Below are 13,213 nucleotides of genomic sequence, written 5' to 3' on the forward strand. Positions count from 1 at the left end.
ATACATCCAAGAGATATATCTTTATTTTTCAAATCAATCTGCAATTGAATAGATATGAATCTGTGAGCCTGATCAATAAGAGGAATTACTTGAATGGTACCAAAGACCAATGTTCAAGTGTCAATCAATTTATATCAACAACCAAAGGTTGGATTATCTACTTAATTGAACTACGCACAACCTGTGATATTTCAATTATATAAAAATGTAATGCGAAAAATAAATAACACAGACACCTGAAATTTTGTTAACGAGGAAACCGCAAATGCAGAAAAACCCCGGGACCTAGTCCGGAGCCGCTACAGACTCTAGCCTACTACAAGTTAACTTCGGACTGGAATGTAGGTGATCCCTAACCAATCTCACACTGATTAAGGTACAGTCGCCCTCCTTACGCCTCTAAATCCCAGCATAACTCTAGGCACTTGATTCCCTTAGCTGATCTTACCCACAACTAAGAGTTGCTACAACCCAAATCTGTCTCACACAGAAAAGTCTATTGAATAGATAAATCTGTCTCCCACAAAAATACCTACGATTTTTTGTTCCATCTTTTGATAAATCAAGGTGAACAGGAACCAAATAATACACCGGACTTATATTCCCAAAGAACATCCTAGTAATATCAATCACCTCACAATGATCTTAACCGTATGGTAGCTAAACAAAATATTGTGGAATCACAAACGATGAGACGAAGATGCTCGTGACTACTTTATATATTACCTATCGGAAATTGAATATCGAGAAAATCTTAGAGAAGATAGTACTCAACACGATAGAACAAAGTAAGATCAGAACACGCAACTACAAAGAAATAATTTGGTCTGGCTTCAGAATCCCAATGACGTCTTTAAGTCGTTAACCTAATAATGTTTTAGAAAAACCTAGGTTAAACGAGAATCGACTCTAGTCGCAACTAGTATCATACAGGAGGTGTGGGGATTAGGTTTCACAGTTTCTATAATTCTCCCTTATATAGTCTTCAAATCAGGGTTTACAATCAATGTTACCTTGGTAAAAAAGCATTCAATATTTACTGTTAGATGAAAACCTGATTAGATTCAAGCTAATATCTTTCAACCGTTAGATAGAACATAGATTGTTATACACAAATGAAATGTGCCTTTATTTAGATATGGGTAACCGCCTAAACGTATACACTTGGTTGGCTCAACAATAGTTAACCGAAGTTATCCATATGAACACTTTCATATCAACCTTGTTCATCTTTATCACAACTAGTTCAAATGACTCAAATGAAACTAGTTATATAGTTGTTCAATTGTTTATTTTGATTCACTCGAATCAATTCAGGAACATCATAGCCATGGTTTGCAAAAGATTGCATTTCTTATTATATAAATACATTTTTTCACGAACAAACCGATTTTAAAACTTAAACTACTCAAGTATGCAAACGGGTACGCATACTTAGAGTTCCGGACTTGGTTTGTCCGCCAGTATGCAAACGTGTACGCATACTATCGTTCACGACCGAACTCAGTTGAATTAGTATGCAAACGGCTGCGCATACTAAATTCTCGGACTTGTTGTTAAGCCAGTACACATACGGGTGTGCATATTAAGTTCCCGGACTTCAAATGTTAAACCAGTACGCATACGGGTATGCATACTATAGTTCCCGGACTTGGAGTAACATGCAACAGTTAGCATACAAGTACGCGTATTGTGCTATATCCAATCAATGGTTAATTGTTCTCACACAAACTATTAGCTTCAAAGCAATTTTCAAGTGATCAATATATCAATACGAAATATTCCGAGTCTACATCAAATGACTGTCTCACACAAATCATGTAAGATGTTACTACGAGATTTTCACATGATCATCTTTTGACTTTCGTCAAGAATAAAAGATGAACTTGGTTAAAGCGAAATCTTACCAACACATATTTCGAGAAATATGTAAGCGAGTTAAACTTAGCTCGAAATATCAAATGTGTATAAAATAAAGTCTATATAGCTAAACGACTTTTGTCTCAATAGGAGATAGAATAGAAATAGACTTCTGAGTGATAGATGAGTTCAAGTCTCCACATACCTTTTGTTGATGAAGTTCCACAAGCTCCCATTAGTAGTGCTTCGTCTTCAATCGGTGAACGCCGTGAAGTCCAAAGCTTAACTACACATTCTATCCTAATCCGAGACATAGCTATAAGTAGACTAGAAATCAAGACTTATAGTTTTGGCAATTAAACTTGACAAACAAGCTTGAGATAGCAAAGCTTGCGAGTTCGACCAAGAAATGCTCTAACACGACTCATACCCTAATATCACAATGAACATACGACCTTTTACAAAATATCTCATTAAAAAAATGGAACAATTACCACTTTTTCCTGAAACTGAAAGAGTATTATTGTGTTGTTCAATTGGTGAGTGCGGATGACATCCATTGGATTTAGCGGTATCCCAATTTTAAATTTGGCTTCCATACAAGTCAAATACACAGCAGGTTTTAATTTTGGCATGCACATTTATTCAAATATCCGGTGGATGCCAAAATGGTTATATTGGATGGGATATTATGATAAAAAATGGTTTTAAGAAATATATCCTGTGAAAATAGTTTAAATTTTTACTAATTACATGTAATTGCATATTTCAGTAAACAAAAAATCCCAATAATTTAGTCGTTTAAATTATGGTAAAATGATTGAAATCTCACTCGAGTTTACTCCTTATTTTCTAAAAATTTCATGAATACCTTTAACCTAATAGGTTTGGTGTCCGTCAGATTTTAAGCCAACAATAATATCCAATCTGGGTCAGACACCACTTGTAAAAATTTGGGAAGAAGTGATCGATAAATTGGACGATAAATACTCATCCTTTTCGTTAAGGGATTTCGTGACGGAAAATGAGGAACCATTTTTGGGTACTTTGGTTTTTCTATGGGGACCCTTATTCTCTTAGGTAATCCATTGTTGATGAGCTAAGTGGTGTCCTAGTTATACCAAAATAACCTAGTTATCCTTTACACTAATTTCATTTTAAACCTAATTAAAACACTAATCCATAAACATAAAAAATACAATTTCTCTAGTAACCAATTTTCATTTTAAACTCTTTTCTTGATCTCTTGTTTTCACGTCCTTTTTCATAATCGTTTGAAATCTTGATTTTAGAAATTTATACATTAGAAGATACATTCAGACTAACTCATGTCTTCTTTTCACACTTGTGACTAACAAATTAAGTAATCATCATAAAAATTGAAATTGCAGGGAAAAGTTCAGTTAGGAATTTTATGAAAAATTCTAGTCGAACTAGCCGAACCTAATGAAAATGAAGAACTTTTCGGCTATTCGGGAAAATATAATTCTTAGCCGAACTTTTTGTAAATGTATGTTCGACTATTTCGAGAATAAAATTCATACTCGAATTTTCTAATTTCCTTGCCGAACTTTCTAATTTTCTAGTCGAACCTTATGTACATGTATGTTTTGGTTTTATCATAAGTTCGGTTAAGAACGTGGTGATCTCGACTCTGGCGAACATAACTCTGCTAAACACAAATGGAAATTCAGCTAGCTATTCTTGGGTTTTCTAAGCCGACCTAGTGCACACACTATTAAAGAGGATGTTCGGCTAATTGGACATCTGTTTTTCTAGTCGAACCTAGACCGAAACTCTACCTGTACTTCTATTTTCCTAGCCGAATCTATAACTATTTTTCCGATTACCCTTTAAAAAATTTTGTTTTCACTAATCACACATTGCCGGATCGTTATGAAGATTGAAAACTCGCATTCGTCAAAATTTGTTTTCAAATCACTCTATGTTGAATATAAGAATCTCAAAACTTAATTTTTGAAAAAAGTTTTCCCAAAAACTCTTCTTCTCCTTCCTATCTTCAAATGGTCTTTATTCTCTTAATTCGGTTATACTAACATTAAATCAAATATATATAATCTTACTAACATAATCTATTATCTTAACAAACTTAATTAATAATAATATATTTTAGCCATTAAGAAAAACAAATAGACGAGGATGTTGAATTTTACTTCACAGTGACCTAGTAACATAGGGGAAATGGGCCCGCAAAAAAAACAAGGTATGTTTCAAATAAAATAATAATTAGAAAAAAAAACATGGTGCCCAAAAATCATTCAAATGAGGGACCAAATTGCAGAACAGCAATGACCTAATGGGTTAATGCCCATTTTAAGCACATGTGATAGAATCGGAATCCAGTCCACTGTTTGTAGGTTCCTCTTATAGTAGTGGAGTGAAACTACAGAACCAACTCTAGGTACCAACATCCGACGATTACATTCCATCGGACAAGCACGTGTACAACGTGCTGCTCTTAACCTCAATAATCTCATCTCATGCAAGCGTGCAAGCAAACCATGCGCACACGTATGTCCACCGCAGCGAAAGGAGACGAGTTTTCTGGCCAACATCGCGGTCCCAAGGACTGTCGTCATATTATCATCATGAGTAGCATCAACATCATCTTTGCTGTGCATCGAGCCTCTTCCCATTCATGATTAAAAAGGGCAAAAAAAAAAAAACATCACCTAATCTTTTGTATTGAGAACCACAATTTTCTTTTGATTCCTTTCTTACAAGTTAGTGTTCCATGTCTTACAAGGAAACAATCAATAATGTGCGAAAGAATGTCCACAAAGTGGGCATTATCCTGAGACAAAAGCAATATTGGTTCTCTCTTTTTCCTTTTGACTGCAATGAAAATCATAGCATTGGCAATTACTTTACATACCTATCTGCTATCTTTGGTTTTTTGGACGGCTTTAGGATATTCAGTCATGACCCATCCCTATACTGCTACTTAGCTTTCTCTGCCTCAATTATGATCATGTAGTCCAGGCATACTTCTAAAGCATCTTTGCTTGTCCAAACAAAAACAAGCCTCAGTATAGCTAAAAAAAGAAAATTCCTAATTATCCACAAAAAGCTATTAAAAGCAAGATGTTTCAGCAGATTGTCATTCGTTTGATTAAGTAGACTAGACCTAGTAACGAATGAGAAAATACAGTGCCTATGCAGGGATTAATTACAGACTGCAGGATTACAGAATCTGACAGGCTTAAACTGTCAACAATAAACTACCACTAAAGCTAGATGCACCCTTTAAGATTCCTAGGAACCAGAATTCTAAATGCGAATTCAACGAATCCTAGAGATTCATATTTTCATGTCATCCATGTGTGCTAAAACATCTGCGGTTTTTCTCCATATTCTCTTGGTACAATCAGATATTTACCCTTCTGAGTCGGGTAGTCGTCAAAATCGCCTAATCGACGCGGTGCTCTTAATTCTTAGCTATCCTATTCTCTCTTCCTCTTTTTCCTAAAGGTAGATTCCTAAACTGACCCACACTTTTCACCTTTCAAATATTCCCTCTCCCTACCCAAGCACACATATAAATACACATTTCTGATTCTTATTCATTCTGCAACTTGAAATCTCATTCAGAAGAGAAGTTCCCTCTTCTTTTCTTCGCCTTAATCATGGTTCCTGCATTAGAGGTATGTTCTTTAAATCCACTATGCAGCATGTCAAATATGATACAGATCATCACAAGTATAACAAGAATGTTGAATCAATAAGATCTATCTATTTCATGTTATTCTAACTTCTGATACATATATATCTAACTGTTGGTTTCTTACTGATCATACAGAAACCACGGGTGACTGAAATATATGTCCGAATGGACTGCAATGGATGTGTGCAGAAGATCAAGAAAGCTTTGAGTGGCATTAATGGTAATTAGCTTTATCATACACCATTTTCTAATTCTGCTGTCTATGTTTTCTTTTTGTGTTTTTCCTAATTCTGCTGTGTACGTTAATTTGAAATTTTGGACAGGCATATATGACACGCATATTGATTTCCCTAAACAAAAGGTGACAATAATAGGATGGGCTGAACCTGATAAGATCGTCAAAGCTATAAAGAGGACCAAGAAAATTGCTACTGTTTGCAGCCACACTGAACCTACAGAGTCTACTCAACCCCCTACAGAACCACCTCCCCCGGAAGCTGCCGCAGCTCCTGATGCAACAACCTCTCCTACAGAACCTCCACCTGCTGAAAACTCACCACCACCAGAACCTCCAAAAGATCCACCACCTCCTGAAAACCCAACTCCACCGGAGAACACGACACCTGAGACGCCAATACCACCAACAACACTAGAGAACCCACCCCAACCTAAGGATTTGGAACAAATTCATGTTATACATCACCATCATCCACAGGATAACAGATATGGGTACAGTAGCTTCCCAAATGATCAGCAAAATGATCATGGACACTGGCAAAGTTACCCTCATGAACTTAGAACAAACCAACCCATGTATGCCACTCATAGCTACAACAACTATACACCTTCACCATACATCCCTAGGTACTACTACCAGAGTGCGCGTTCACCTCCACAGCCCACAGATTATAGAATGGAAGAACACTATAATGGAGAATATCGAAACTATGACAGTGTCCACAGTAATGGGAATACTATTACTTCAATGTTTAGCGACGAAAATCCTAATGCATGTACAATCGTCTAGATTTCAAGGAGGGATTAGTACGTAAGAAGGGATTCTCTTTCTTTTGCCACTAAAAGAGAATCTTAATTAGCTAGATAAAAAAGGAGACGACTAGGCCCACTAGGTAACGAGTACAGTAACTGAGGTAGCTATAACGAATGACCTGTACGTAATGAATAAGACATGGATACTATCTGGTGTTCATCTCGTATGAAAGAATAATGGAATATACATATATATTTGTGAACTATGTAACAGTGTTCTACTTTTGGAGTACTTTTTCCCAATTTACTGTCATCGTAGAATATGTCTAACAGCAGAACAATCAGCAGGTTAGCAACTTATTTCAGTAAAACAATCCCTTGCAGCTCACCAGCATATCTTTTTGGGTGGAAATTTCATTTGTATGAATTAATGGGCCCATGTAAGTATGTAACCTAAAATAATAAATGACCTTAAATATCTCACAGTAACATCATTATAGTAATTTTTCCTAGGTAAAGTAAAATTATGCTAAGAAAATTACACACATAAGACGAGCAACTGCCATGGGTTACAAAATGTCCCAAAAAACAGCATAGCCAAACCTGAAAAAAAGTTTAAGCTGGTATTACCAGATTGATGATTCTCGCATCTTTGGTTGCTCTTTTGTTATAGTTTAGTACGCAAAACCAGCTATAATGCAAGTGTTGTACATCTTGGGTCCTATTGAGGCAACTCGTTACATTCACATCAAATAAGGTACCTGGTAACGGCAAAAAAAAAAAAATGGAAAGCAAAGATAAGCTACACAAAATCGATGGTCAATAAAACAAAAGCAAATGACAAAATTAACTAAAGAAAAGCTACATGAGGACATTAGATATTTCATGGAGCGGTCCAGGGGTTACTACAAACTGCTTCATTTAGTCAATATGTAGAGCAACAGGCATCCAAAAAGATAAAAAAAATAGAGTAAAAATAGCACTGTCAAAATGATGATACGATCTATTTTTCTGGACAGTATTATCCAAAAAGAAAGAGACAATCACAGAAAACATCGCAGGATTTTAACTTGCCATTACCTCCTTCAGTGATGCCCTTAAGTATCACTTTCATCATCATCTTCATCGTCATCATCACTCTCATCAGACTGATCATGGTTTGCTGATGCGTGTGTAGTGTCCTTACCACTTTTAGATTCATCTTGCCCATACACAAATTCAATACCTTCATCATCATCTTCATCGTCATCATCACTCTCATCAGACTGATCATGGTTTGCTGATGTGTGTGTAGTATCCTTCACAGTCTTGTCAATCTGCAATAACATAAGCCTGGTTACCAGAAAAAATTATTAAAAACAAACGATTTCTTCAGATTAACTAGATATGTCAGACCTTTGCCATCGCAAGTTGCATGCGACCCGACAACTGTAGCAAAGGTTGAACAGCTAAACATTTTGATTCTGTCATCTGAGACAAGAAATAAGACAGTCAGTGCTGTAATACGATAAATTACAGGTAAAGTCACAAACCTGCAATGACAAACGATTAACTACAACTACGAAGTTAAGACTTTGCAGCAATTTTACCTTGTGCAAGGAGTCGAGCAACTGCGAAGACGGTTCTTGGGATATGACATAGGAGCTGCGATTTACTAGTATACTACAAATCCATGGTAGAACATATTTTGCACTGCCTGACCTGTTAAAGACAAAAGATTTTAGTCAAAACCTCCATGGGTGTCCTACATTTTTATGCCAAATGAAGAGGATTACCCAATTACCAGATATACTAATAATACATATGTAATGTTACTCCATGTAGAAAATAAATAACACACACCTTGATTTCCACAGGGTCACCAAGAACGTCAGCAACTTGTATGCATCATGAGGTGGTAAAGACATAATATGTGCTTTTATCTGGTGAGGAATATATAGAAATTCAACAAAGCCTTCATTAGCACACACAAAAATAAAAGTGGTGATTACAAAAACTTTGATTAAGAAACTAACCTTCTTTGGAGGGATCTTAGCTTCAAAATTGCCATCAATGAACATGGTAGAACTCATTAAATCTTTAAGAGCTGACTGGTAACTTCCTTTACTAGGTTCATCTTCACTACTAAGAATTTTTAATGATCTAAGCTTATACTCCATGCTTGATGCGACAATCTCCTCACTTTTTTCTTGGTCATCTGTAAAAACTCCCAGATCAGAGAGCAAATAAATTTACACGAACTGCAAGAAAAATCATTTGCTAAGGTTGTAAACTACAAACAACAAAACGCCTTAAGAATTCTTGAACTTACCATCTATTTCCAAAGGTTTAGTTTGGCTGGTTTTGCTGATCATATCATCAGTCATCTCTTCGTCGGTATCAATACTAGAAGGCCGGAGCCTTTTTTTCATTTTCTTAAAATCATGAAGCTTCGGATGAAGTGTGGCATCTTCAGCATTTGCACGGTCTAACGCAGTTACTGTAAATAAAGGAAAAAGCACAATCAGAAACTTATGGTAATATGTTAGCATTTTTTGTTCGATGAGATAAGAGACTATTCTATAAGTTTTAGCTTCAATGCAGTAACGTGAAGTTTTTACGGGTTTCAACTTCAACAACAGTCCCGACAGGCTACAGGTAACCATCAAAAACTTTGGGAAAGGGAATGGGCATAAGAAGAAAATATATCCAATTAATAAGGACCATACCTTCAGTGTGTAAAACTTGCCCCTTCTTGTGCGATTGTTCCAATGGCAGAAGAACTCCCTCCTGGGTACTATTTAACATAATGTCTGTACCATATGTAACTAGCATTTTCTCAAACGACGGTTTTACCATAGAACCATACACTAGATATACTTGTCCTGAACCAGGTTTCAGGATCCCTTGTAACTCTGCAGCAAATATCATAGGCAATGCGCTTTTATGATTCTTTGAGAAGTGACCCTCAGCAGATAATGAGATTCTTGTTGGTTTGGCATTTTTTAATTCCTCAACATGTCTGCCATACCAGAAATAACAGTGACCCACTTCGGAGATGGCTAAGACGTAAATTCCTGCATCATCTGTTTGCCCACTCACTTTGCACTTACAATCTAAGAAGACGGCAGGATGATCCATGGAAAGAACACAGCTGGCGGACTTCTTTTTGCTACCATCTATCTCCCATAGGGTAACATATCTTTCCCCAGCAGCAGAAGAAAGAACGTATTTCCCATCATCACTGAATATCATACAACGAACAGTACCCTATTGAAACAGTATATGCTTTTAATATGATTTACGAAGGAAAAGAAAATAGATGAAAAAACAAACATAAAAAATTTGTTTGTACTCACAGGGTGGCCTGAAAATTTCTGTATCTTTTTGTTATTAGAACAATTAAAGATCTTCAGCTGAGCAGCTGCAGTTGCTAATTTCCTTCCATCTGATATAAAAGAAGAAACACAATTAATGCCATAAAATTCAACAAACCACCAGAGATTCCACATGCAGGAAGTCAGGGAAATATACCACAAAACATGAAGATATCCCATATTTGCATTAGCAAAGTGTAGATAAAGACTGGTGTAAACTTAAGACACAATTCCAAAACATACCAGGTGAGATGACCATAGAGGATATTGCTTTCCCAGAAGCTTTAAATTTCTCCAATAAGTTACCACTGGCAGGATCAGTTTGGCAAACCATACCATCAGCACCCGCTGAATATACGCATGACCTCTCTGAAGAAAAGGAAACAGCATTGACACCCCTGAAAATAAACAAAGGATTCAATTTGTGTAAACAAAAACCTTTTTCTACTCGAAACCTACCTAATGAAACTAGGACATAACTCACCCAGGATGGCAATCATTGGACCTCCATTTCAATTGCCCGGAAGATACATCAAGAGCTATAACGTCACCACTACCCGTTCCCGCAACTAACAGCGACTGCCCAACCTTCTTTTTCTTCTTCTGAAACACAAATAACCAAACAAATTTCATTCTCAAAACAGGAGGACCTAATAGTTTCACAACTAATTAAGCTTGAAATCGAACAAGAGTGACGAACCTTTCTCTCCAAATCTAACCATTTCATACATGTATAATCAAGTGAAAGATGCCCACTTCCTGATTCTTTGTATAACGATGTACCATCATTAGTCTCCATAGCAGTTGACGCAATGTCTGCAAATTGTGTCTGGACCTGACCTTTAATAGTATCCCAAACCTGAAACAAAAAAAAAAAAAAAACTCCCATTTATAAACAACATCCAGAATCGAAATCCCAGTAAGTGGCTGAGTGATTTAATCAATCGGCGCCTTTGTGAGATTTTTATTTACCTTAATCCGACCATCTCCGGAACTAATTGCAAAGAAATCCGAAGAAGGACTAAATGATGTCAAAATATCTTTAATATTTTGTGAAGAAGAACCCATATTCCTGCGAACAACCATTTTGTTGAAGATTATTATTCAACTATGTTGCCCTAATATCTCGAATACAAAAGCCTAGCGAATCAAAAAAAGATCAAAACTCTGAAGAAAAAAAACTGTACCTGGGGTTTTCCTTCCTGATGCCCATTATATCTTGAATCACTATTGAATCTTCTTTGTTCAGGGAAAATCTGGAAACAAGGAGAAGAAAACGGCGGGAACTAAAACCCTAGCTAAATCTTTTGGTCTGCTTTTGCTCCTTTTTGTTTTCGCCAGTGCAGTAGTGTTAGGGAATCAAAGTTTTTGACCGGGTTCGGGTTTTAGGGTTTTATACGAATTGATCCAAACACTAAGTTCCATTTGCTATGCTAGGCGGCCTACACACTGGCATAAATTTCCATTTGCTGTACGTGGTGGTTGCAAACTAGTCGACCCACTGGGGGAAATGGTTCGGCCGTCGAGATGCTATCGAGCGATCTTGATTATAATGCCAGCGATAAAGACTTTAAATGGCGGAATTTTAAATCCAATTTGATTTGGCAGCCCAACTTGATTTTTCTGAAGTCGTACTTCGAGTTTCTCTTAACAAGATTTATTTTTTTGGAGTAGTACTTCAAATTGCTTTCAACAAGAAGAAATAGGTAAAAAGCAGAGAAGTCTTCAAGTTTTGGATATTAACCAAATCAAACCTGCAACTAAAATACAACAAAGATTTCAATGCAAAAACAAAGTAAATTTAAAAGTTAATCATAGGACTACTCAGAAGAACAAAGAAAAATCTCTTCAAAAGCGCATTGAATGAAAGTTTATTAAAATGAAGAAAATCAGGAGGTCAAAGATTGTCATATATTTTTACTCAAGTCTTTTATTAAATTTTTATCGTCAAAGTTTATATCTTGTAAAATGGTGCATTAGAATTAATTAATTCGAAGTTCATCTATTATGTAAAAAGGCGCATTTATTAATGAATTCGAAAATCTGACTTATTAAAATATGGAGTATCAATGAAAATTAACCTTTATTTTTAATTCATTGATACTTAATTAAACTTATATATAATTAGACTTACATGTAACTAAATACACAAATTAAGAAAAGCTAAAACTTGCATTTATACTAGAGTTGAAAATTTATAAATTAAAAGAACGGGACTGGATTATATTTGGGAAATACTTTTAAGATTTCATTACAACTTCCATATTGGGAGTTTTTTTCGTTCATATGGAGCCACTCCATCTGACACCTTTCATTATCCATTATTCCTTCACAATTCCTAAGGATTAGACCCGCTCACATTATCGGGGCAACATGCAAACTTACTCGAACACCTAACCTGCTCGCATCACATAAAGGTTCATTGTTTCTTCTTAAATTCTGAAATATGTTGTCCCATAATGACCAGGCTTGTTGGTGTGCACCATTGATATAATCTTGACCAAAATAAACATAATTCTGACAAATACATTCATTTTCGGTGACAGTAAACTTTGCACCCAAGTTTTTTTCTTGGATTTTGCATATTGGTTCGATTAAAACATCTTTGATTATCGGTGGCATGTTGGTTTTCAATGAACTCGGCCATGTTAGAATTCATATTACGATAATTAAAAAAGTTTTGAGAGGTATGGAAGAATGTGAAATTATGAGAAGTATGTAAGAGGTGTGAGTTGAAATAAATTTGAAATAGAGCATTTATAGGGGAATAAATTCTGACCTTTATATCGTTGGAGATCTAATGATTTGCGAGTGATATAGAGACCACAGAACGATGGAGTCTCTATCGCTCGGTAGAATCTATATCGCACCTGGCTAGGGGGTATATTACCATTTACCCAGCTATATTTGCAACTTTGACATGCCCATAGTGGGTGCAAAAGTAATTAGCACACATACCTTATGTATAGGAATCGTCCAAAAGATCTGTTTGGCATGCTAGTATTAGGACTGCGAGATATTGCCAATTACACGTAGTTGTAAACTTGTAATGTCATGCATAAGAACTACATGTAGTTAAATGTTTAATGTTTGGTATGAAAATAATTTGTAATACAAAGATGAGATTCTAACGTTAAATCTAATTACAAGAAAAATAAAAACTATAAATAAATAAAATAATTTATAAGAACAAAAAATTAAAAAGGTAAAAAGGTTAAAAGCAAAAATAAGTTAAAATTATAATAATTATAACAAGTAAAAATATATAAAGGAAATTAAAACTAAACATTTAATAGTAACAAAATGACGTTTCACAATAATA

At 35.6% G+C, this 13,213-nt stretch overlaps 2 protein-coding genes across 2 annotated transcripts; one reads left to right on the forward strand and one right to left on the reverse strand.

Annotated features, from left to right (window-relative positions):
• Positions 1–5,318: 5,318 nt before the first annotated feature.
• Positions 5,319–6,838, forward strand: LOC113345401 (extensin-like). Its single transcript, XM_026589177.1, has 3 exons — positions 5,319–5,525; positions 5,681–5,765; positions 5,869–6,838. Exons 1-3 carry the CDS (start codon positions 5,508–5,510, stop codon positions 6,570–6,572), a joined length of 807 nt encoding a protein of 268 aa, XP_026444962.1. The 5' UTR covers positions 5,319–5,507; the 3' UTR covers positions 6,573–6,838.
• A 138-nt stretch (positions 6,839–6,976) lies between these two features.
• On the reverse strand, positions 6,977–11,230 carry LOC113345400 (WD repeat-containing protein 43-like). The gene is made up of 14 exons (XM_026589176.1): positions 11,079–11,230; positions 10,864–10,963; positions 10,592–10,750; positions 10,376–10,494; positions 10,135–10,289; positions 9,874–9,962; positions 9,244–9,784; positions 8,847–9,014; positions 8,551–8,732; positions 8,378–8,457; positions 8,125–8,236; positions 7,931–8,005; positions 7,616–7,851; positions 6,977–7,296 (listed from the first exon to the last, which is right to left on the reverse strand). The coding sequence occupies exons 1-13, from the start codon at positions 11,102–11,104 to the stop codon at positions 7,633–7,635; spliced, it is 2,025 nt and encodes a 674-aa protein (XP_026444961.1). The 5' UTR covers positions 11,105–11,230; the 3' UTR covers positions 6,977–7,296; positions 7,616–7,632.
• Between the last annotated feature and the right edge of the window lie 1,983 nt (positions 11,231–13,213).

Source organism: Papaver somniferum, unplaced genomic scaffold (assembly GCF_003573695.1).
Source record: "Papaver somniferum cultivar HN1 unplaced genomic scaffold, ASM357369v1 unplaced-scaffold_81, whole genome shotgun sequence".
Lineage (NCBI taxonomy): Eukaryota > Viridiplantae > Streptophyta > Magnoliopsida > Ranunculales > Papaveraceae > Papaver > Papaver somniferum.